Below are 25,766 nucleotides of genomic sequence, written 5' to 3' on the forward strand. Positions count from 1 at the left end.
TCAAAAATCCCATTTTACGAGTACATAAGCTACAAATTCTAATTTGATCAGCCAATTCTGAACTTAATATACAATTCTACGTAGAAAATTTCTTCGCAATTCACCCTTCCACTCCTTTATGTGGAATAACTGTGGTTATATCATACCTGTGTTATAGGAGGTAGAAAAGAGCAAAATGGGAATTTCCCAAAGACCAAACAAAAAGAATATTTACCAAATACAAAAAAGGCGAAAAATATAAGTAAAACACAAACTCTTTAAGCACATAGTTTTTATTTAATATTTTTTTTAGTTTTACACAACTTTCGGAAGTAAACATAATATTTACAAGTCCTGTTAGCGAGACCAGCTACTACAAACGGTTTTAATATAAATAACAGCGATATTATTTGCCCTGTAGCAATTTATTTTTTGTCATATCGAATGCTTGAAATAAATAAAATAATATAGAGAGCTACTATTTACTGTCTATAATAAATACAGGCGGTCATCTATTTTTTTTTCTCCCAGAGACAAACGGACGTTATCTTGATGTGATATGTCGTCAAACAAAGGAAATTTTTGTTGTAAGCCGACACCGTAATGTTTGTATGCAGGGCAAGCGTGTTACTTGGAATAAATTCGATAATAAATAAGTGGGGGAACGTCGATTGTTATTAGTTGTCCAATTTTTCATATAAAATGTCCAATCTAACATCCATTTTTTATGCTACTCAATTTTTAGGTTCTTCAAGATATTATGGCTTATGCCTAAAGAAAATTTACAATGTTTTTAGCGAAGAAAACTATTTTTATCGTGACGCATATATGGTATACGCGGCCTATTAAGCTAATTTGGGTTACATCTACAAAAGGGGTTAAAAAAACGTTGAAGATAAAATTAGTACATAAAGAATAAGGTCTTAAAAAAATAGAAAAAACGTTTAACCATAGTCCAATTCTAGTCCAAAAAGGTGCAATAAAATAAAAGCACATAGTCTTAAAATCAACTTGTGTTAATTTCGGCGTGTATATAGGTTATCTCTCCTTTTTTCTGTTTATATGACATGCATATTATAGTTTACAAATATAATTATCGTCGTAATTCTTTATAAAAAGATTTAAAACATCCTTTCTACCTATTGTAGGTCCCTAAAGATAAACCAAACATAATTTAAACTGTTGACAAGGAACACATAGTTTGGCTCAGCACTTGACCAATTCACCCAAAAAGTACCAAATATGAAGTACATTTTCGGTCATTAACTTACAACTGAAGCTTAAAATATCCAGTTTTTAACTGACAATACCGACAAACCGAACTGAAACTCGCTTTAGACATTTGTAATTCTTCAATGGAAAAAAAGTCCATACGTGTTATACCCGGACATTTGGATGGCCATTCAAGAAATTAAAAAATTAATACATTCTGACATTGCTTTCAACAGCATAATATTAAATGAAGTTAAAGTAGATTTTTTTAATTTCTTGAATCAGATGTTAAATATTATAATGTTATAAATAATAAATAATAAGAGTTGCGTCGATGGTCAGGGTGACGGTAGTATCAAAAAGTGGCAGAACTAAATTTTTGCAGGCGTAGAGGGGCCGGAATACCTTGGCGCGGTAGTAAAAAGTTCAATTTCAGAGCTCAATTCAAGAGCTCAAAATCGTTGTGAAATTCAGGAAAACGGCTATGGAAGTCCTTGTAATGATTAAGGATGCCTACGGAACAAGGTGCCACGCACTCCTCACTATCTGCACTTTTCCCTCCTGAACTTAATATTTTTTCCAGGAGCAGCAATATATTCTGTCTGGTTTTTGGCTAGGGTAAATTCCACGCGAATGTTAGTTTGCATTAACCTTTGACAGCAAGGAATTAATGTTGAATTCTCGGTGTTTCACTCATTAGCAAAATGCTTACAAGCATAAGGTAAAAGGTGTAGCAAATGCTTAAATAAAGCAATTGCTTTTGCTTCAATTTCTTCTACTTGCAAACAAATGCTTAATTCCGTGGTTGGAACCTTTGGCGTGACACTCAAATTACAAGACCTCTACTTCTTTGTCAGCGGAATTCTCTGTACGTCGCATTACCTCCTTAACGTCAAAATTTTTTCAGATTCAGTTGTCATGTTCCGAACCAGGTCCGGCCAGCTCACATCGACGCTGGTGAATACTTAATTTATATTACACGTTCAAAGTTGCTTCCCCTTTGCGTTTAATGTATTTGTCTCCGTGTATTTTACGTTTCTGTGCACAAGGTAGTTTACATGCCCGACTCCTATTGGAGCAATATTGTTCACACGTTAACATAGTAGTATTTATATAGATACATACTATATATACTACTATCTTATCGTGTGAACAATATTGCTCCAATAGGAGTCGGACATATAAACTACCTTGTGCACAGTTCTAAAGTCTGTGCAACTGTGCTTCCATTTATAGCGACTATGAGAAAACTGAATCCAACCACTAACCTGATGCTATTAAATAGCAGCACTATTAGCACAAGTAAATGCTTGCACTTATAAGCAAACTATTGCCTTTATTCATACTTTTGAAGCCAAATCATTTATTTCGTGAGCCTTTGCTTCCTACTTTTAAACAAAAGGATTATTTTAGAACTTTATTACAACTTATTTTACAATTTAATGCATACCCCTTGAAACAATTACTTTGAATTTTTCAAGTATAAGCGGATTTTTTATTCATCTGGCTCAATATTTAGAGAAACGACTGTAAATATTATTATTTAAAGATATAGTTCTAAAGCTTTTATTTTCGAAAGCTTTATTGAGAATTTCGAGAAAATTTTCTATTTCTTTTTCTTGGATTTTTGCAGTACTACTTAACCATAGAAGACGTCCAAGGGGTCGTGGTGGCATCTCAGAAAATAACATCCACAAAGCGCAGTGAGAATCGCGTTATATGCGTTGTGGATGCTATTCTATATATAGAAATCTATAGTAGTCAACTAAAGATTTCTGCCGATTAATTCAATAAAAAAATTAAATTGATTCAGTTCTAATACTTTCTGATACTAATCTTGCGTTTTGACACAAGAGCTCTAAGATGAAATAATTTCGAGGGCTTCCTGAAAGTCTCTAAATATTTAAAAGTTCTAGTTTTCTCTTAAATCTTTACAATTTTTTTAAATGATTATTTTCTCAGTACTTTAAAATATGTTTTGTTATTCAGTTTAAGTAGTTTTTGATAAATCTCGTTTTTTTATTAAGTTATTATCGATTGAAATAACATTATTAATCAAAGAACTCACTCTTAATATTGCTAAAATATCGTTTTTCATAACTGTTTTTATGCGCAACTAAAAATAACAATTTACGTTTTTTTTTGAACAGACCCTTTTTTATTTATTAACGAATTCCAAGTTACATACCTGCGCTGTATACCAAAACGCTTTAAATATATCAAAACTAGTACATATCTATATAACCTCTACGTGACATGCTATTTTCTATATAAACCTATTCAGATTAAAGGAAATTCATCACAAGACACGTTGAGCACCCTCCCTCCCCCTCCCGAAAAATGATCTCACCGACAGAAACTATCAATCATCAAAAGCGAATCTGATCAAAAAAAAATTGACCTAAAAAGGGTGCAAAAATTTAAGAAAATACTCTAGTAAATTACAAAATAGTCCCCCAGGCCTTCAAACAACGGACCGGAAGTCTAATATAAGTTAAAAAAAAAAACAACTTAAAATAATAATTAATTTAAAAAAAAGTATCACTTTGTAACAATAAAACAAAATAACATGTACACAAACTGCTTGGGACCGCCGCTGAATGTATTAAAAGCCATAATAACCGATGTACTCGTTATATACAGAAAAAGCAACGTATACAGTCCCAAGCGAATCTACGCCTTTTCACAGCTCATCAAATATATAAAGCAAAACAGTGTTCAGACCTATTTATATTTTTAATCATATTGTAATAATATGCGAATCGTAGATGATTCCCGGTGACAGGTGACGTCTGACAGCTGTTCCATCTACTTAAAACGAGGGCTCGGGCTCTTCTCGATTCCAATATCGATATTTTCATAGCCCGAGCCCCCTCCTCCCAATTAAAGCACGTCGAGGAATAAGAGAACTACTGGAAATAGTTTAGTTTTTCTTGGGGGTGCCCCGCTGCGTCAAACCCTCGAAACGCTTGAAGGTATAGTTTATGAACACCCAGTCCTTGTAAATGGCCTCGCCGTCTTGAGGCATTGGGGCGGCAGCTAAAACAATACAACACATTAAAATTAATGGGTAACTACGGACTACTTTTTCAACATTAAAATTAGTTAATTATGTGCCTTCAAATGTTTAGTGTATATCGTGTTAGGTTATGTGGTTGAGAAGGCATGCGGACAGCATTTCGGACTGCGCTGACGCTCTTTACGAATAGTGACAATTAAACTTTCATCATTTTGATAACAGTTTTTGACAATTAGGACGCGTTGTTCTACCGTGTAATGCCCCATATTTAATACTAACTCCCACCTGTCAAGTCATAATCATGTGACATTATGACTGTCAAACATGGCGCGCAATTCAAATCTTGCGTTCTTATTGAAACACCCTTTAGTTATACTAATAATGTAATTTTGTAATAATTGTAAAAACAATGGGATGAGAAAACTATCTCTGTAAAAGCAACTGGAGTAATGTTAAGAACAGAATACCAACTGAGCTACCCTCTATGAAAATTGGTAGTTGTTAGTCATCTCATGAAAAAATTTACGTTCTTTATACGAGCACTAAAAAAACTATATGTTGGAATAAGCAGTTATTTTGCCAATAAAATGCATTTACCGAAATTATTTTAACAACTAAATATAAATTAGTGGTTTTTAACAATTTAAAGTTAATAAGTCGTTACGACGCCGTTAGCTTAGCTTGAATATCCTTTGTCTGAACTCTATTAGGCATTGTACCAACTAGGCCTTCACAGAGTGAAATGTGGGATAGTTTAATCCTATATTTCTTTTAATTTAGTACGCAGTTGTGGAAAAAATATGCTTAAGCTTTTTTTGTGTGTAGTGTCTCTATTGGATTAAGATCCGGGCTGCTAGAAAGATGTTATAGCCTCCCATCCATTTTTTGGAAGATTTAGCTATATAGCATCAGCCTCTTGTTGAAAGGTAAAACTTCCGGATGGATATAAATTTGCTGCACTTGGTAAAAGCGAATGTTCAACGATATCTTGATATTTGGCTGCATTTACAATGCCGTCAACAAAATGTTTCTGTTTTTCTTTTTCAATGACATGCTTTCAGTAATCTCCCACACAGACATCAAATTTGCTGTCAAATTCAATCACTTGTTCCAGTTATCCACGAAATTTTTGATTTGGCCCAAATGTGACAGTTTCTGTTGTGAGTTTCTGTCAAAAATTGTTTCTCTTTGGTCCACTCGAATAAATAAATAAAATTTAAATTTATATGCACCTTGCAGTTACTTTTCGCGGTGTATTTTTCTTCTATCTTCTTGACCTACATATTCTACTTAAATGCCTTACAACTTTTGTGCGGCCTAAGCTTTAGCCGTGAACATACTGTGTATACTGGCAGTTTCACTATATTTGTTAATTATATTAAACACAGTAGTTGTCGCTACAGTCGGATCACTGGAAATTTCCCGATTTTTTTTTACTTTTGTTATTTTGATGAATAATAGTTTCTCGCACTTTAGGATCAGTAGACTCCACGTGCCATTATTGTATTTTACTAATAAAACTGAAGGTTATTAATTATCAATACTTAAATGACGCATGACATTTATTGTTGGCCACTCACTACTTACTCGTAGTCTCGTATGTTTCAGTTCAAAGCCTTCGTCACGTCAGGCTGATAAAACTTAAAAAAAACGTAAACCGAAATATGTTCCAATATTTAATTCTCCTCATTTTTCAATTATTAAAAAATAAATAAATAGTAATTAGGCAACATAAAATCTATAATTAAAACGTAAAAATTATTCCATACATCATAAAACACGTTGTTAATTTCATATTTAAAAAAAAATAGAAAAAAGAGTTTAGGTAAATTGGCATTTTATTCACAAAATAATCTCTTGTTCCAATATTTAGTTGTTAGGGCTCGTAAATACCCATTATTAGGTGCATATTTTAAAACAATAAAATTTTAGGATCTTTTAGAGATGATAAATCAATATCTACTATATAAGTCGTTTAGTTTGGTGGATTTTAAAAAAGTAGAATAACTTTCTTTTGATAAAAGAACAAACGAATTTCGATCATTTCAATATTTAGAGTATTATCATTATCCTACATGTCACCATATGAAATTTTTCCCGTAAAATTTAGCACACAATGAACTTTTTGTATAAGGCTTTGTATAAGCTTCTTACACCTTCTACACCATGATGTGAATGTTTAATACGACAAACGCAAGAATTTTTCTTATCCAATAATGATCAAGTCAATGCTCATAATGATTGTCGTGAACATATTTTACACTATACCAGTTGGGTTCATGCTAAAAACCTGCATTATATTTAATATCTTTTGGTTTTTTCGACTTTGAATTGACAGACATATGATTTCTATAATTATAAAAAACAATAACTTCGAGCAGCATTGCATGAATGACATTTTTATGTGCTTTTTGTATTTAAAAAAATTTAAGTAAAAATCTAAAGAAATACATGGATTTTTTAAAATTATTTGGAAATGATTAGGGAGCAACGCCCCCAAAAATTTCACCCAATTCCCTTTAAGGATCACCCTAATGGAGTTTAACATAAAACTAGAATTTTACCTTTAAGTCTTTTAAAAGATTAATAATCCGCGAAATTGAAATAAAAACTGTAAAACTAACATTACGTGTTGTACTCAATTATAAATTTTGTATCCAGTAAAATTTGCAAATTAAGAAAAAGAATACCAGCCGAACTTTTTTTTCAACCAGAGTTTTTTTAACACAAAAAATGACTTTAATAACCATGTTCTCGTCTGGAATCAAACGTCTAGTTTACACGATGTGCTGTACGTTTTTGTTTATTTTGTTTTTGCCTTTGACGGTACCGAAGTGAATAATCGCAAAAAATTTAAATAAAGACAGCATCTCGTACCGCGGGGTATCAAACAGTCGGAAAGCTACCGTAAGTGCGTTTATTCTGCTTAAGATGTGCTACTGTGTCTTTTTTGTCATAAAAGATTCGATGTCCTTGTTTTTCGGATAAAAAACGCTCTATCCTTGTTGAGAATCATAACCCTTATCACGCGCCTACTACTCGGCACGGGATGCTGCCTGCCTAGTTAAGATTTTTATTGGGAAAAAATTTAACTGTCTTTGTCTTTATGACAATTTTATTAAATTCCGGTTCTTGTTTGGCACCAAATATCTAGTTCTAGGCAATATTCTAGGTACCACTAAAATTAAATTTAGTAGTGTCAAAAATAGTGACTATATTTTTTTAAACTACAAAATTAGTATTTTATAAAAAACTTTGTTTAATTTAAGTTTAAAAATCAATTGGTATATATTATTATTCAATAAATATCATAGTTACTCGTATATACAGGGTGTTTCAGAACTATGGGATCAAACTTCTAGGGGTTGTTTAGTGCAACAGTATAATCCATTTGAGTATAGGAACCCATGTCCGGAAATGTGTCACTACGCCACTACGGCTCTAAGATGCGTTTAAATTTATAAAAAATATTTATGACCTAAATAGGATCTAATGCATTAATTTTTACCTTTTGTATATGATACCATCACAACAATTGTCTAAAATGTCTTCCTCCAACCTCAATACACCGATTTAAACGCCGCACATGATTTCGGCGGACTACCCTAAAAATGTGATCCTCGTTTTGAATATATCAAATGCTGCTGTTATTCGTCCAATTAAGTCTAGCTCTGATTCTACTGGAGTTTCGTAGACTAAAGACTTTACGTGTCCCCACAAGAAAAAATCGAGCGACGTTAAATCGGGTGACCTAGGTGGCCAAGAAACTGCTCTACCTCTGGCAATCCAACGGTGCCCAAACCGCTGAGCCAAATACTCGCGTACTCGTACAGCAAAGTGAGCCGGCGCTCCATCATGCTGAAACCACATTTGCTGTCTAACGTTTAGTAGAACATTTTCAAGGAGTTCTGGGAGAACTTCCTCCAAGAAACGCAGATAAATAGGTCCTGTTAACCGTTCCAGTAGAAGCTATGGCCCAATTAAATAATTATCAACAATGCCTGCCCATACGTTGACAGACCAACGATTTTGATGTTTTCTTGGAAAAATTGCGTAAGGATTTTCTTCGTCCCAAACATGGCTATTCCTACTATTAAAAATACCGTCTCTTGTGAAAGAGGCTTCATCGGTCCACAAAACATATCGTAAAAAATTTGGTTGTGCAATGATGTGATCCAGAAGCCATCGACAAAATTGAACTCTAGGATGATAATCGGCTGCAGTCATAACTTGAACTTTCTGGAAGTGGTAAGGATGGAGTTGTTGCTCGTGTAGTACCCGCCAGACAGAAGCGTTACTCGTATTCATATTCTTAGCGACGTCACGTGTGCTATTTGATGGTTCATCGGCAACTCGCTGAAGCACCTCTTCTTTAAATTCGACCGTTCTTACGGTTCGAGCAACACCTTCAGCACCGTTCGAGTATCATGCATCTTGGTCTTAAACATGCCTGTCTCAGCGAGCCGCCGATGAACCGCAATAAACTTTTTGTATCCAGGATGCTGTCGTTCGGGATAACGTTCATGATACAACCGCGATGCTGCTCGTGCATTGCAGTTTATTGCTCCGTATGCCAAATGCATATCCGCCAATTCTTGATTGGTAAAGTTTTCCATTAGCAATAAATGTTTAAAAATTGTTAAAAGCTATAAAATTTTTAAACATGACATTGAGACTTGACATTGATAAGCGTTGATTTTAAACAATTGTTGTTATGGTATCATGTACAAAAGGTACAAATTAATGCAGCAGATCCTATTTAGGTAATTAATGTTTTTTAAAAATTTTAACGCGTCTTAGGGCCGTAGTGGCGTAGTGACGCATTTCCGGACATGGGTTCCTATACTCAAATGGATTCTTCTGTTGCATTATACAACCCCCAGAAGTTTGATCCATAGTTCTGAAACACCCTGTATATGGCGGTACGATATGGTGTCTGCACGGCATTGGTGCCTGCACGATCTAATTTTAAATAAGTAAACTTATGGCGTCGCAGTTTTGAGTTTTTGCTTTATGGTTGAGCCGTTGCCATTTCTTTGGAAAACTTTTTGAGTCACTCGATATATAAAATATTTACCTTATATTTTTTGTCATTCATAAAAAAAACAATTATTGACGAATTGTAGAGCAAGTAACAGCCAACTGTTTTAAGTTTCAATATTGCATAATTTACCGCGTTATATTTAAAAAAAAAAACAATAACCAATCCAGCCCAACTTCTCCTTTTTTTTTTAACATAAAGAATTACAAGTCTTATCCTTGTCGAAAGTTAAACATGGTAATTCGCTTTCTCGATGGTACAAGATGCTGTCCGCACGCGACGTTGCCAATATCGCACGATAAAAAATTAAATGAAAACTGTAAAAAATATTTCTTATTGGCAACCTTGAATTAAACATTGAATAAATTAACAATAGGCTAAGAAATAACAGCAATAAGCGGCGATAGCGAATTACTCATCTAAGCCGATTGAATATCGAATCGAAGTGCGTATACACCCCGATTTTAATTTTGCCTCACACGGTTCACTGTCATAAGACAAAGAGCAATATTATCTTCAATACGACAGAGCAGCGGAACACTTACGAATTTCTAATTTAACGTCAGGGAAATCGTCAAAGTTTGAGGTGTCATCTATCGATCGGACCTCAACGGGAATAGCTGCCGGTCTCTCCCTAATATGCTCCCAGTCCACTCCTCGAAAGAACGGGATGAGTTTGAGGTCTTCTAAACCTTTTTGGGACCCCAATCTTCGTTCAGACTCGCAACAGAACCTGAAATGTCCAAGTTTAGAAAGAAAACTCACATTTACCGCCAGAACACTCACTTTATAATACCATCCTTGGCTTCCTCGCTGATTGGCACCTCGGCAGGGAATACCAGCGTCTCCCTCCAATTCATCACTTTTCTATAAGTGTCCTGGGGGTTTTCGGAACAAAAGGGCGGATAACCGATCAGCATTTCGTACATTATTACCCCGAGCGACCACCAGTCGCAGGCCGGTCCATATCCGGTTTGTAAAAAGACTTCGGGTGCGATGTAATCGGGGGTACCCACGGTACTGTAGGCCAGAGCTCTTCGGTTCTTTTTCCAACTTTCGGCGCGTCGTTTCGAATCCATCGGCGAGGATGTGATTACTACAATAATTGTAATTAATGGTTTATTGAACATTAATAATTATAATAATAATAATGAGTTATTAAACTCCAGGTAGCATATTATAGCTTAAAATAAAACTGAATAGAAACACTGAAAAGACGTATAAAAGGTTGCGTTTGTCAGTGGAAAAGTAAGCAAATTTAATAATCCTGTTTTTAAACCTTATTCTTTAAAAATTCAGAACCATAAACGTATCTAATCGTTTTAATTAAAAATAGAATCACATAACTTAAAACATAAGATCGTGTATAGAGATTCACAGATAATATATTAAGGCTGAATAAAATTAAATATATTAAAGGTTTAGGTTTATAAGATTTAGAATTTTGCTTTAAAGGTCAAATTTGGTTTTATATCAGGGTTTTAAGTCAAATTCGGCGATTAAAATGTATATAAATATGCGTCAAGTGATAATTCATATAGGAATTTTGAATGCCAATTTGCGTCATATTATCTGTATATTATCTGTATATTTTTCTCATTAAAATAGAGGAAGTCTTAAAGATGAATTTGAAGGTAAAAAGGTTATTTTGGGTTGAAAAATTTGGGTACTTAGGAAGAGTTTAGTTAAAGTTTTGTCCTTAGCAAAATTTTCATTACTATTGAAAATATTTGTATGAAATAATAAGAATATGTTTAAAAGAAAGAAATGAGGAAAACATCTTTAACTACCTGTAAAAAATTAAAAATTAATTTCAGGAACAAATGTAATACTCATCTTACTTCCTAGACAAATGAGGAATTAACTGAAGAGTGAAAAGGATTAATATCGTCCTACTTCCTGGAAGAATTTTTAAGAAATGGCCTCATTTGTGTGAAAGAAATAAAAATTATTTCGAATTCCAAGAACAAGTTGAATGTTCATCGAATTTCCTGGCCAAATAAGAAATTACATCTAGAGCTAAAAGCATTAACGTAAAATGCTCCCAACTTCCCAGAAGAATTCTAAAAAATGGACTCAACTACCTGGAATAAATTAATTGAAATTCCGAAAACAAATTAAATGTTGAACCAACTGTTTCCAAAAATTTTTAAAAATGGTCTGAACTATTTGAAAAGAGTTGTTGCAGTCGTTTCTTTGACTTCTAATTATTTATAAACGGGCAAAGCCCAATTACAATTCTACTAAACTTTTAAATTCACAACAGTAATAAATAATATAGGTGATATACGGAAATACAGAAAATTATTAAGGAATAATAATTAATAATATCTAACCTATGCTTACTAAAACTTGACGCAGGAACTTGTTATAAGTTTCACAAAGGTCAATATCATGACGTTGGTTTGCTAGTTTCACTGTTCTAGTGACTAGTGAGGAAATTATTAGGATCATAGTTAGTATGGTGGATTGGGTAATGAAAGCTATCAGTGGCTCTAGTTGTTCTTAGTGGAACATGAATATTGAAGTAGCTCTGAAGCTCCAGATTTTCCATGTAGAATATTGTAAAAAGTAATAAGATCCCTCCTCTTATGGCGGATAGTGATAAGAGCCATATGTAGCATATCAAATATATCTGCATCATTGTAATTATCCAAGATATGGAAATTATATGCAATTTGTTTTAAAAATTTGTGTTCAACTATTTGAAGAGCATCAATATGTACCCCACAGAAAGGAGACCACACACAGGAGGCATACTCCAGATTAGGACGTACCAGGGCACAGTAGTGTTGTCAAAGCGGCAATACTTGTGAAGTCTTGAGTATATCTTCTAACAAAACCAAGCATCCGGAAAGCTTTATTGATAACACTATCTGTGATAAGAAAATTTAAAAAGAGGACCTCCTTCAATTGTTTCGCGACCAATCTTGTAGTCGAAATTAATAGTATTTTTAGAACGAGAAAAAGTCATTATTTAGCTGAATTAAGTTACGATCAGATAAATAGCTCTTGAACCAGGACAATAAAGTTTTTTTGTCCTTCAAGCAAAAACATTAATACCAATCATTTTTACTTTATGCAACAAAATATTGTGAGGAACCTTGTCCAACGCATTGGAGGTTCTGTGTATATTGTATTCACTTGATATCCCTTCTCCAAGACACCCAACAAAAAGTGTATCTGTGTATCCAACAAACTGCTGATCAGTTAGAGGTTCGAGAAGAGGGGTGATGATGTCACATACTAAGCCTTCAAATACTTTGGGAACTGCACTGATTATCCTGAGAGAACGATAGTTGGAGGTACTGGTTTTGACACCTGACTTATAAATAGGTTTTTAAAAACTCTCGCAGGGAGAGATTTTAGTTTAGCCTTTGAGAGCGTAAATATTAAAAGTGGTAAATATGGCATTTTTGGTGACTTTTTGAAATGGTTTAAAAATTATATGAAAAAAAAAAGGTTTTAAAAATGCAATAACTGATTACAAGTTGAGCAAGGAGTTTCTCAGGCATCTGTATCAGGCCATGTTTTGTTAAACATTGTACAATTAAAATTTTGTAAAAAACTAAACACAAATTAAGCAAAATGTATGATATTTTCTACAAAATATAATCTTCGTCAAATCAACTCATTTTTGCTTATAAATGAGCCGAAAATCAAGCGGTCATTGAGCTTGTTGCACTGTGAATATGTAAAACTATTTTTCGTTTTAAATCGCCAAAAAAATTGCCTTTTGTTAGGATTAGATTTAATTTGTAGATTAAATAACAAAATCTCATTAGTTCAAGGCTTACAATCTACAGGTCAATAATTGCCCCTCACTTCGACTATTGTGGAAGTTTATTTAGTTTTCTAAACAGGCCAACATGAGACATTGCAAAAAATTTGCAAAACTCCTAATTTAATGATGTATGTAATGTAACGCAAACAACAACATATAGTATGCTCCGTATTATTTTTAAATTAACAGGTAATAGGTCGCCTTCTTATTTGATAAATAAATTTACATAATCATGTACATGATACCAAACAAGATCAAGCAGTGGGAATAATTTTTACATAAAGACTCCATAGTGTAGGCTTTAAACTGTTTAATAGAACTCCTATACATTTAAAAGAGTGTAGTTCAATTCAATTTCCGGGCCAAAAACGAATTCACTCAAGAGCTAATATAATTAATATATAATTTTTTTCAACTTCCTAGAGGAATTCTAAGAAACGTCTTTAACTGCCTGGAAGACATAAAAATCAACTTCCAGGCATAAATTAAATATTCATGAACTTGCTGGAGAAACAAGGAACTACCTTAAGAGATAAAAAAATTAATGTATAAATGTTTGCAACTTTCAGGAAGATTTTTTTAAATTAGCCTTAACAGCCTTAAAGAAGTACAAAATTAATTTAAAATTCATCCAAACTAGAAATGCTTGGTATACGATTCGAAACACTACAAAAAACTTTCAACTACGCAAACTGCAAGAGCGTGGTGTATCACTTAATTAACCCGATAACATTTCATATCGATGAATTTCCAAATAGATACTCTGAAAGCCCCTTTTAAAAAAAAACGGATTTAAAAGCATTACATTTTTAAAAAGGGAGAAGTTTCTTTCAAATAAACCGTTTGGCTTTAGAAATGGAAAATCCTCAAAAGATGTCAACTGTTAGTCAATGGGGTAGCGGCTATAATTTGTTTAAAATCTATTTGCATACCACAATAAAAGTAAAATGTTTCGGACCTCTTTTATTTACCACATACATTAATAATCTTTTAAATGGTAACCGGAGGTAGCCGTAAATTTCCGTTCGTTAATGAGATTTTTTTTTTTAATTTTGACCATTAACCAGATATTAACTTTAAACCACTAATAGAGGAGATTCTGGGGAAAAAACTTCATTTCAGGTTAAGGATTTAGTTAATTAGGCCAGTTTTGGTTGGGGCACTTTTTATTCCTACATTTTGATGTTCACTATTCGTAAAAATATTTCCACGAAATATTAAAAATATTTATATAAGGGTCAAAGAAATGGAATTTCTTGCCGAACAATTTCATATACGAACGATTCTTGTACCTCAAAAACTTTTTCAGTAAGAGGCATTTTGTCAGTCTAGGTCTAAGGCCAACAGATTTGAAGTTTTCAAATCCACATTGCGAAGTTTTTGCATTAGTGAACATTTTTGGGTATTACTTAAGACTTGATAATTTTGCGTGCAAAGGAAGACAACTCTGAAAAAGTGCCTTTTGAGTTAATTTCGACAAAAAAGTTGTTGCATAACAAGCTATTTGTGTGCTAAAGCAGGTAAGTTAATATGTTTTCTTTTGCCCTATTTATGGTGTAATGTAATCCGAGATAACTAGTTTTTAATATGTAAACGGAAACTGTCTTGACTTATCTCAACTAATACTAAGAAATTATTATGTGCCATCGACTCAACGCGAGGCACGATCATATTCATTACTTGTCTTTTTAGTCTTGTCTATATTTCGAACACGTGAGCTTTAAGTCATATTAATTGGTATTACTTTTTGATATTTTGTAAGTAAGTAAATATAATAAGAATACCTGGCAAGAATGTGACAGAAATTCGAAAATCTATAAAAAGAAAAACTAATAAATTAATTTAATAAGCACCAACAACAATCTAAAGATGCATACTCCGCGAAAAAACTAGATAATGAAAAGGGAAAACTAGAACATTCCAGAGTCGTATTCGCGTTGACTTGCAGCAACGTCTCCCGACTGCAAGTCTAACCACCTCGGTAGCGTTTTACAAGCGCTAAAATATGGACCTATAACTTATCAATGTATGATTGCGTCTATAACAAAACTACTTGTTCCATGTGGTACGAAACACTATCACTTTGAAGCAAAATTCCAATTTTGAAATAGTAGATCACAAATTCTTAATACTCGGACACACGATAATGGAATGTGACACTATTCACTCAATTATTGAAAAAAAAAAGACGCATTATGAGGATCTTATAGAGCATCCCAGGGACTGGTTTCAGCTAAGATCCTATGGCAAAAAATATACGTTTAAAGTACAGGAAATAAAAAAGGATGATTTTATTGATTTCGCTTTGCTCTTAAAGACGTGACTACAAGCTAGAAAAGTGGATGATCATGGTAACAAATTTGTATGGAAAAATATAGGATGGATTCGCTATGAAAGTAGCTTGAAAATGAATTGGAATGTTTTCCTACATAAATAGCCACAATGAAAATGAACCTTTAAAAAAGATGTAATTTTGCAGAAGAGGTCACATTGAACTTCCTGCAGATCTGCCGAAATGCAAATATCCAAACTGTATATTAGAGGAGAAGAAAAAAGATTTGTGCTAACTACTGCCTTACGTCGATGAAGTATTTTACAACTTTTATAAAAATCTACCTACTGAAAAAAATTTACTGACAGTTTACCAAATTTAAATAAAGCATCTTCAGATTATAATTAGTGCAAAAGGAGTTAAGTGCTGTTTTATTTTGTGCATTCTGAGTTATGGTTAATTTTTTTGTTAAACCAACATGTTTTTCTTGTGGTTAACCATGATATTTTATGCTTTATGACTAAATAAACACATTGTTTAATCAATATTGGTTTTAGTTCATTTGATTTTTTTCTGACTTTACACGCGCATGAGCGTATTCTTACTCACGTATTTAGAAAAAAATTGAACTTAAATCCTAAATTGAATTGAAGTCCAATAATTCTTAAATACAATAATTTACTTGAGGTATGATAGATTTTTCTATATACCCAGGAGCCTGAGATTTTGACTATTGTCTATTGACCTCTGAGCTCAGTTCTTCTTTCCAATATCCTACCTAACTTTATTTTTTATTTCTTATTGAAATTCAAAAGAACGAAAAATTTATTGATTGAATAAGAAAACCTAATTTGGGGTAGTTAAATATACTACCGTTACCAAATTAAATTAAATTGATAATACATAAAACGATTTATCTTTTTTTGTATCTTCTTTGATGCTTCTTAGAACAATTATTCAGATTTTTCTTCTTAGAACAATTATTCAGACAATTATAGAAGATTTTTTTTAAATTGACACTTGAATTTATTTTATATAAGTTCATAATCATTTGACCTTAATAGAGCGGAGTTTCTGGTTAGAACATTAAATACCTATTGTATTCAAAGTTCTAAAAGTTCCCGAGGATTAATTTAAGGACGAAAAAGTGATTCTGGGTCAAGGATTCTTTTAACAAATTCAAGGTCTAGAGATTCTTTAGAATTGACGAAATAATTGGAATATTCTTTAAACGATTCAATCCAAAAAAACAGCTTTCCTTACTGAATAATTTCAGAAGCACGTTTCTTTAGAAGAGTTCCTGAAGATGGATTTGAGAGTAAAAAAGTTATTGACTAACTTACTAACTTATTGATTTAACTGAGTTGAATATGCGACTACTTAAAAGACAATTTTGATAGGTACATTTTTTATGCTAACGCTTAAATTCCCTGAGGTTCATAGAAAAAACTACAAAATTGTCACCAATTTAAAACCGAATTCATGCAGTAAAACCCAAATCAAACTAATATCCGTTAGGTATCAACCGTAATAACTCCCACACCGTAAAGTCAAAAATCCCCATTGTTTACTGCATGAATAAACGCCAACGTGAACCTTTTTTACTTAACTAACATTAAAATGCGCGACGATAACCCGTTTCGTAATGTAAATTAACTGGAAAAGTCTTGTCGTACAAACTCGAGGAATTAAATCGTGAATAGTAATGAATTTATAGGGTTTGAGGCTCCTGTTACTAAGGCAAAAAGTGCGGAAATACTCACTAAAATCTGACGGTTTCGCTTGGCTCAAGTCCCTGTAAAAATCAGTGCGATGCGACTTTTTCAGGCCGGTGCACAAACCGAAATCGCTCAGTTTCAAGTGCCCTTTAGCGTCCAATAGAAGATTGTCAGGCTTAATATCCCTATAAATCATAGAGGAATTTGTAAAATTTATTATTATTTAAAAACAAAATGGTGTACCTGTGAATAAATCCTAATTTATGTATGGAGTCTATCGCTAGGGCCGTTTCAGCAATGTAAAATTGGGTGCACTCCTCTGATAACGTGTCTTTTTTCATTAGGAGGGTCATCATATCGCCGCCGGGCAAGAATTCCATTATTAGGTACAGGTTGATTGGGTCTTGAAAACTGAAAATAACAAAAAATTATTCGCACGGGAAGAATTTTAAGGCCTCTGTAGAGTTAAAGATGTCGAACGCCAACGGAGTCATCCCCAATAGACTTAAAATGCGCTTTTAAAGGCTAAATAATAGACCATACAAATATATGTATTTGATAAAATTGATGATAGTTTTCTAAAGACGAAGGACGTCGGATTTTAAATTTAAAAAAAAAAAAGTACTGTAATTAAATATAAAAGGGCACCTAAAAAAAAGATAACTAAAGTAATCCCAATCATCGATAAATTGAGATTTCTCTAATGTTGTCAACATTAATTTTCTTACACACTGCTGATGGCATAAATAGTGTTTTAAAAGCAAATAGTTTTCTAGTTAGTAAATTTCAGTGGAATTTTTATTTTTATTTAAATACGGCTTTGGATTATGTCTTTTAATATAATATAGCCGCTTTAGTATTAGAGTTAATATTTTAAGAGATATTTCTCTTCGTCTTACACATTGTACTTCATGCAAATCCGTATTTATTTAACACGTTACTTATTAAAATCACAAGTAATCTCAATTTTAAATTTTGCAAAAACTTGTGACATTTTTAAAAAATTGGTAAAATTATTAATGAAGTAATTTGACAAATTAAAACCTTATAATAAAAAATGTTTTTTTCTTAAAATCGGCTATTTCTTGGAATAAGATAGTTCTATCTTTATCTGGCACATTGCACTTGACATATAGATCTGTCTTCGTCTAACACATTTCTTACAGAAATTTTGAAAAATACAATTTTAAATTTTGGAAAAAAATAGATAAATATTTGAAAAAATAGAAAAATTATTAAAAAAGTATTTTGATGAATTGAAACCTTAAATAAAATGAATTTTCTGCATTTTTTTTTAAATTTGACTCTGTTTCTTGCAATACGGATATTCCTATCTTTATCTTGCAGATTGCATCTAAATATAAATCTGTCTTCTCCTTTCTTATAGAAATTAAAGACAAATTACATTTTAAGATTTTGCAAAAACCACTGACATGTTTAAAAAATTATAAAATTGTTAAAAAACTACTTTTCTTAGAATACCGATTTGTCTACCTTTGTCTTTCACAATGCGTATAGTCCAGGCAGTAGGGCTTTTTACCTTGCAAAAGGTGGGGCAGAAGTTATTTTGGAATATGTTAGTTACGGGTAGACTGTGACCAAAAATACAAAATTTCGACCTTGGGGGAAGACCGCGCGCGTCGCCATCTTGGATTACACATACAAAAAAAAAGGTTTTTTGGCATTATGTCCATAATGGTTAATTTTACGACAAAGTATGACATAAACAAAATTAAAGAAAACAAAATTTCTCACATTTTATGTATTTACACTTTTTTTATACCTCTAATATACAAAGATTTACACGGACACAAACATTAAGTTCTTCAAAAAAATACTTCAAACAACCATTTTTTAGTTTTAAAAAATATGTTTTCAGCTATTTCAGTAATTTTGTTACCCTTGTTAAAAGAGGTGATATTTTTTCGCTATCGTTGACAGTAAAATGTCATATTTAATTACATATCTCTCACGAAATTGAAACAATACTCAGTTTGCAATGCAAACTGAAAGTTTATTTCGACACCACCATGAGGTAAAGCTAATCGGCGCGTTTTTTTTACCGTGGTGTCCCCTGTAGGCCTACTCCACATATTTCACTTTTCATTTACGTTTCAGTTTCTCTTTTAGATGGCCACGGTTAATTTATGTCTTCATCCTGAATTTCGTCATCTAAGTCATTACCAGTTCTTTGGATAATTGGGTTCTCAATTGATAATAGTTTCTCATCCTCGTCCTCGCTGTCGATGAGAACCTCTGTGGCATTGTCACATGTCTGACCAATACAGAATCTACAAATAGAGCAATTCAGTCCAGCTTTTTTGCAGCTACATGCTCCTCCGCACCCTTTTTTACAATGACATGAAATAATATTTCTGGAGCTGATTCCTCTGTCATAGTAACGGGAGAAAAACCATTTGCACCAGGTTTCCATCCGTCTCTTTTTCCATGTCACCGCCATACAAAGCGACAAGAAACTGTGCTTCTCTTTCCTCAATACATGCTGGTGTGGCGTCATGTTGTTTAAAGACGTCAATGATGCCAGTGAGTTTGGGGTATTTTTGAATAATTGATAAAAATTTCAGTTTTCCTTGGTTAAAAAGGGACGATATTGTGTCACAGCCACTAAACGCATGAAGGAAGAGAATATTCTCAGCTGCCTCTTTTTGTTGTAAGCCCTTGGCAGAGTACACTCTTTCAGGATTTTTACCTCTCCCAGGTTTGCAAAAGTAAATGTTGTCTAGATGTGGCGACATCAACGCTGTTAGTAGAACTAAAAGATCCACGTCTTCTCCGATGATGAAAACTACATCGAACTCAGGCGAAGTTTGTTGATTTCATTGTCTAAAAATCGTTCTTGCGAAACTTGAACCAACATTGATTTGTCAAAAATAACATCGACAGTTGTTTACAACAACGACTGCATTGGAACCATAGTGATTTTGCAAATGACATAATATATTTGCCTATTTGCCCTTATGGTATACAATTAATTTAACTTTGTACTTTGTAAAATTAAAAACCCGAAAAATCTCGAGTTCTGAGTATTTTTTTAAGAATACCATCTTTGTGTCCGTCTAACTCTTTATATATTAAACGTACAAAAAAACTGTTAATACATAAAATATAAAAAATTTTATTGTCGTTAACTTTACTTAGAACATGTTTTGTTGTAAGGTGAACAATTACGGAGATAATGTTAAAAAACTGTTTCTTTGTACCTATAATCCAAGATGGCGGAGCGCGCGGAGAGAGAAAGAGAAATTACAATTTAAATTTTACAAAAAAATACAGTTAAAGTTTTAAAAAAAGTACATAAAATTCGGCTCGGTTTCTTAGTACACATATATTCCTATGCCTATGACTTGCCCATTGTATTTGACATCTGTCTCAGTTTGACACGTTTTTTATGGAAATTAGAGACAAGCTACAATTTTAAATCTTGCGAAAAATTCCATTTTTGAAAATATTGTAAATTATTTAAAAAGTACTTTAGCAAATTAAAACTGGACATAAATTTGTCTTCTTCAACACGTTTTTTATGGATATTAAAGGCAAAATACCATTTCAATTGTATTAAATTGTACAAAATATGTTTTGAAAATATCGTAAAATCATTGACATATTAAATTATAAATAATAAAAATAGTGATTTTTTTTACATTTAGAAAAATTGATTAGGTATCTTAGAATAGCTAAGATATTCCTATTTTCATTTTACATATTATACTTGACATAAATCTATCTTCGTCTAACCCATTTTTTATGGAAACTGAAGACAAATTACAATTTTGCAAAAAATCAGTGAAATAAAGTACCTCGACAAATTAAAACTATTTAACTAATAAAAAAAGATTTATTAGTTAAGTTTATTTTTGTGTTTCTTGGAATACAAATATTCCTATTTTTTTCTTACATATTGTACTTGACATAAATCTGTCTTTGTCTAACAAGTTGTCATTAAATAATAACTAAATTGTTTATTGTTTTATGAGATTATGTACTATTTATGATCGTAACTTGCTAACGGAAACTCGATGCATTTGGCAGGAAGAAAATCTGTGGTAAAAATTTTCCATTGTACTTTCAAATTTTATAAAATGTCATTTTTCAATTTTACCGTTTTAATTAAACGGTTACAAATTTTTTGAGAATAAATTGAAATTAGTGGATAACAAATAAATCATGAAATTGTTGGATTAGATATTGATTATCAGAGATTCTCCTTATCAATAATTTATTTATATAACTCATAGAAACCATGACATATTCTCTAGATAAATTGTTTATGTCCATAAATAGTATTTAGGATTTAACCGGACTAAAATTAAAATAAAACTTCAATATTTACAAATGCGTACCCACCCGATCAAACTCTAATTTCCAATCCCGTGTTTTCAATTAAACATTAATTAAAGCAGTGATGTAATGGCCCGAGTAACCCAAGCCGAGAGGATGTAAATAATACCCGCCAATAAATAATACAATGTAACCGTTTCTATAATAAAAGATGTCAACATTTTATTTGTAATTTTATTTAAAGCAAAAATTTGCTCCTTGATTATATTAAACTTGTATTTTCATTTCGAATTAGCTTTTACAACGCCGCTTTCGAATTGCGCCCGTGATTAATGAAAATCAGCAGACGCCCTTGTCTAAAATGGGAACCGGGTGAAACATAAATCAACTTAACGGGAAAAATCTATTAGTGAGAAAGTCTCTAACCGGGGAAACTTCTGTTAGAGCGATAATTACTTGGCTAATCACATTTTAAAATTTCTAAGAACGTATTGGTCAGTGTAGATTAAAGGGTTTCATTGATAAGTTGTCAGACAAAGTCTCAGTTCCATGTTTAGATTCTGGATTGGCTAGTAACATCAGAGAGGTATCATCCCCAAACAACTGTTACAACGGCGGACAAGCTGTTAATCATGTACAGGATCATTCCTTTAATTTTTCCACCCTTCTTAACTTTTTTAGATTACCCTGTATAAAAAATGGTAAATGTAAAAGATATACGGTTTGACATGTCGTTTTTACGAAATATAGTGTGTTGCATATGGGGTGTTGTAAAAAGAATTAAAAAAACAAATTACACATTCTTAAATGGAACATATTTCTTAAATAGGGTCTTCTTATTTGAAAAATATACGATTACTAACAAGTGGGTCATTATGAAATAGTTTAATTTAAAATTCATGAATGATGAACTTTACGTTGGCTGGTTGGGCAAGGCCTCTTGGTTGCCTGGCTTTCATTATAGATAAGTAATATGGCCAAGTCTGCATATTGTTGCAATTGTTTTGTTGGTATGAAATTAAAAAATACACAAAATTACATTGATAGAAAAAGCAATAATATGAAATTATTGCTTATGCTAGGAGCATGCACGATTATATCCAAACAAAGCTGTTCCAGATCAATAAAACGAATGGACGAAGTTAACGAAAACGAAGAATTAGATATTTTGTAATCTTTTTAAAGTAATTATTATATACCATAATTCAAACAATAAATATTGGTCAATCTGTCACTTTTTAGAAAATCCTAATAGGTCTATTGAAGACGCACGTATGTATTTTAAGAAGTCAGCTAGCAAAATTCAAAGGATACTTAAAAAGTATAATTAATTGTCGTGTAAAATAATGCCCGTTAATGCCTAATTAGAAGTGTATTTAATTAAAAAAATCTACATTTTTGAGCCACAGCCAGAACCAACTAGAATTCTTCGTAATAAAATTTCAGGATAGAGAATCCCTTCATGTGCTGTGGGTCCCAATTTTTACGAGGGATCTTTAATTGGTAAGATTAATTTTTAAAAGCGGAAATTGAGGCTTTCTTAGAGCTTCCAATTCATCAATAGGCCCAAATAATAAGGCACCAAGATCGAACTCTACCACATAATGTGATGCCTAGTAAACAACAGGTATTCAAACAATAAAAAATATTAAGTTCTATAGACCAGATGTAACCAGGAAAATTCAAGCTATGTTGGCCATATTCAGCCATTGTGAAATTTTATTACTTTAGTCGTATATTAGTTAAGAGATCATATGTTATAAAGAATATAATTTTTCTTTTAATTTTTGCAGTAATATGGATTTTTATTATTTTTTTTATATCAAAATGTATGCTTTTGAAAATATAGAGTTTGAAAAAATATACTCTAACCAGTTTCTAACGTTAAAACATAAAACATAAATAATGGCTGCCAGTCGCTTAACCAAATCATAAACTTTAAACCAAAATATTTCACAGAACCAAATGGTAATAATGCATATATTTTTGAAATAAGAGTAAAAAGACCCAGCATTTAAAAAAATAAAATACTTGGTATCATACTTGAGAAATGTTTTTTTTTTAATCTTTTTACAACACCCTATGTACATGACGCTATATTTGGGAGAAACTGCATCCCATACCCAGCAACTTTTACATTTACCATTTTTTATGCAGAACTGACTTTTGACTTTAAAAATTGTGGAATTGACTAGCTGTTGAAGTACATAAAGTTTCAAATTTCAGGCTCACCTATAATACATTTTGACCACCCATTGATGGTCGGCCTCGACCAGAATATCCCTTTCGGCCCGCACATGGGCCACCTGCTCCTTTTCCAACATATCCGCCTTCCGCAGGATCTTCATGGCATACACGTGACCCGTATCCTTCTTCTGAACCAATCGGACCTCGCCGAACGCCCCTCTCCCTATCACTTTTAGGGGTTCAAAATCTTCTACACCCAACCTAAAAAAGAAATCACAATTTAAAAACACAAATAAAATCAGGTTATTTAGTATAAAATGCGATTTAAAGCGATTCGCCAACATTGCAACTTTCAAACGTCTATTAATAGAATTTTTAAAAATTGCGACTGTGTGGCAGTTACAGTTGGCATGACATGACGTTTCACCACCGTCTGTTAAAAGGTTGACGTTTGAAAGATGGTGACAGTTACAACGACAAGACATATGAAGTTCAGCGCAACCTCTTATCCTAAAATTTTTTATTAGGATCAGTTTCCGCAGCTACATTAGAATGTAGAGCAACAATGTTGACTCTTAATGCAGTGGCGAATCTACAAGAATATTTGGAGGTGGAGTGGAAAATTTAGCTTACAAAAATGAAACACAAACACGATTCAGATTCTTTAGATAATAAAACTGTCATAAAAAATTGTCATTCATTTCCTCCCCTTCCCCTCCTCACGCCATAAACCCGCCCCTGTTTTTTAATTAAATTGAAGAATTTACGCCATACGTGACACCATTTTTGTTTTCATTCTTTTCCACTAAATAACACACATAGTTTTAAATTAAATTCCCGTCGGATAACCGATATTAGACAATTTATTATAAATAGAGTAATTAAGACATTCTTTGGACTTCCATGGGTCGGACGGAAAACTGAACGGTGCCCTGATTCTTAAGATGGGCTTACACGTTCGTGCAATTTATGCAACCTAAACGATATGCTGTGCGAGCGTCATCTCTTGTCATTTATTCGGATTCTTACCTGGAACGTTTCAGTCTAAGGAACTCTGTTTCTTTCTGCGCATGCTGCAGTCGTTTCTCGTGTCTCTGTTCTTCTGACAGGCTCTCGTCTTTTAGTGATTCTTCTAATTTTGCTAATCTGTAAAAGAATTTAAATTAGATTTATCATGTGAATGATATTAAAGCAGTGGTTCCCTAATAATAAAGTGGATTCCACCATACCTTTGTTTGCGTTCTACATGCTGCGCTACGAGATTGCTATAGTAATTTTCTAATGTGACCTTAGCCTTGGTGGCCTTGTCCAGGGTGTGGACACTGAACCGGATGGTGCTCTCCGTGGCAGTCATGTCCAAGACCCCTGTAAGTAAAACAGAAAAACTGTTGTTAATATTCGTCGAGATGCCCCCTCGTAAGTATGGGAAGCGATTGCGTAATTTACCAAATCGGTTGATCGAATTTCGCTTTTCTTTACGGGCCTATAGGAAAAAAAACGGAAGTACTTAACGAATGAATAGATTATGTTATTGCGTATTAACTTTCTCTTTTCTATATAAAAAGAGGTATTGATTGTTTTACGTTTAAGCTGATAAAGCAATCACCATACGGAAGTGATGTTAGCCCGGTCCTGATTGAGCGAAGAAAAAAGAGCATTGTTTCTAAATTTCACTCGATCATATCGCATTGTTATAAAAAGTAAATTGTGACAGCGAAACGAGACCGGGAAACCTTGGCGGGCTTCCGTAAACAAATTTAATGAGATTCGTGGTGTTGGTACAATAAATAGGGGGAAACTATTAAATCGAGGCTGACAAGAGGTCTATAGATTTCAATTTTCTGCTTAAAAAATTCATTAAATCTCACGGTTCAGTTGGCCTGAAGAACTGGTGCAATGGCTAACTCAGTCTAATTATTCACTGATTTGACGTAAATCAGTAATTTCTATAAGTTTGGATTAGTCGGTTAAAATGGGACGGACAGAGAACTGAACGGTCCTCTGATTCTTAAAGTTTTCATTCCTTTAACAGTTTTCTCACCGGACACCCTTTTCATTTATATTTACATATTTATGAAATAACGTTTACTTCTTTATAAAAAATATACTACATTATAACGACTATTTGAAATCCCATGAATTCATCCTTGGCCCAAATAAGGACAAAAGAAAGAACGGAGAAACGTATACAATATACCTTCTCATGTCCTCCAAATCAAAAACGCTATGTCTCATCAATATGAAAGACGAAATAA

General features: G+C 32.8%; 1 protein-coding gene across 6 annotated transcripts in view; it reads right to left on the minus strand.

Annotated features, from left to right (window-relative positions):
* Positions 1-254: 254 nt before the first annotated feature.
* The window catches only part of LOC126743052 (serine/threonine-protein kinase tricornered), a 221,520-nt gene continuing 196,008 nt past the window's right edge, over positions 255-25,766 (minus strand). For all 6 annotated transcript variants that reach the window (XM_050450018.1, XM_050449996.1, XM_050449980.1 and 3 more), the window contains 8 exons: positions 24,741-24,876; positions 24,541-24,657; positions 23,557-23,772; positions 17,269-17,436; positions 17,071-17,210; positions 10,038-10,347; positions 9,797-9,984; positions 255-4,230 (listed from right to left, as the gene is read on the minus strand). In XM_050450018.1, the coding sequence (XP_050305975.1) occupies positions 4,115-4,230; positions 9,797-9,984; positions 10,038-10,347; positions 17,071-17,210; positions 17,269-17,436; positions 23,557-23,772; positions 24,541-24,657; positions 24,741-24,876 (1,391 nt within the window). In that variant the 3' untranslated portion in view covers positions 255-4,114. The remainder of the gene's footprint in view (positions 4,231-9,796; positions 9,985-10,037; positions 10,348-17,070; positions 17,211-17,268; positions 17,437-23,556; positions 23,773-24,540; positions 24,658-24,740; positions 24,877-25,766) is intronic.

The sequence above is a fragment of the Anthonomus grandis genome, chromosome 1, assembly GCF_022605725.1.
Source record: "Anthonomus grandis grandis chromosome 1, icAntGran1.3, whole genome shotgun sequence".
NCBI lineage: Eukaryota > Metazoa > Arthropoda > Insecta > Coleoptera > Curculionidae > Anthonomus > Anthonomus grandis.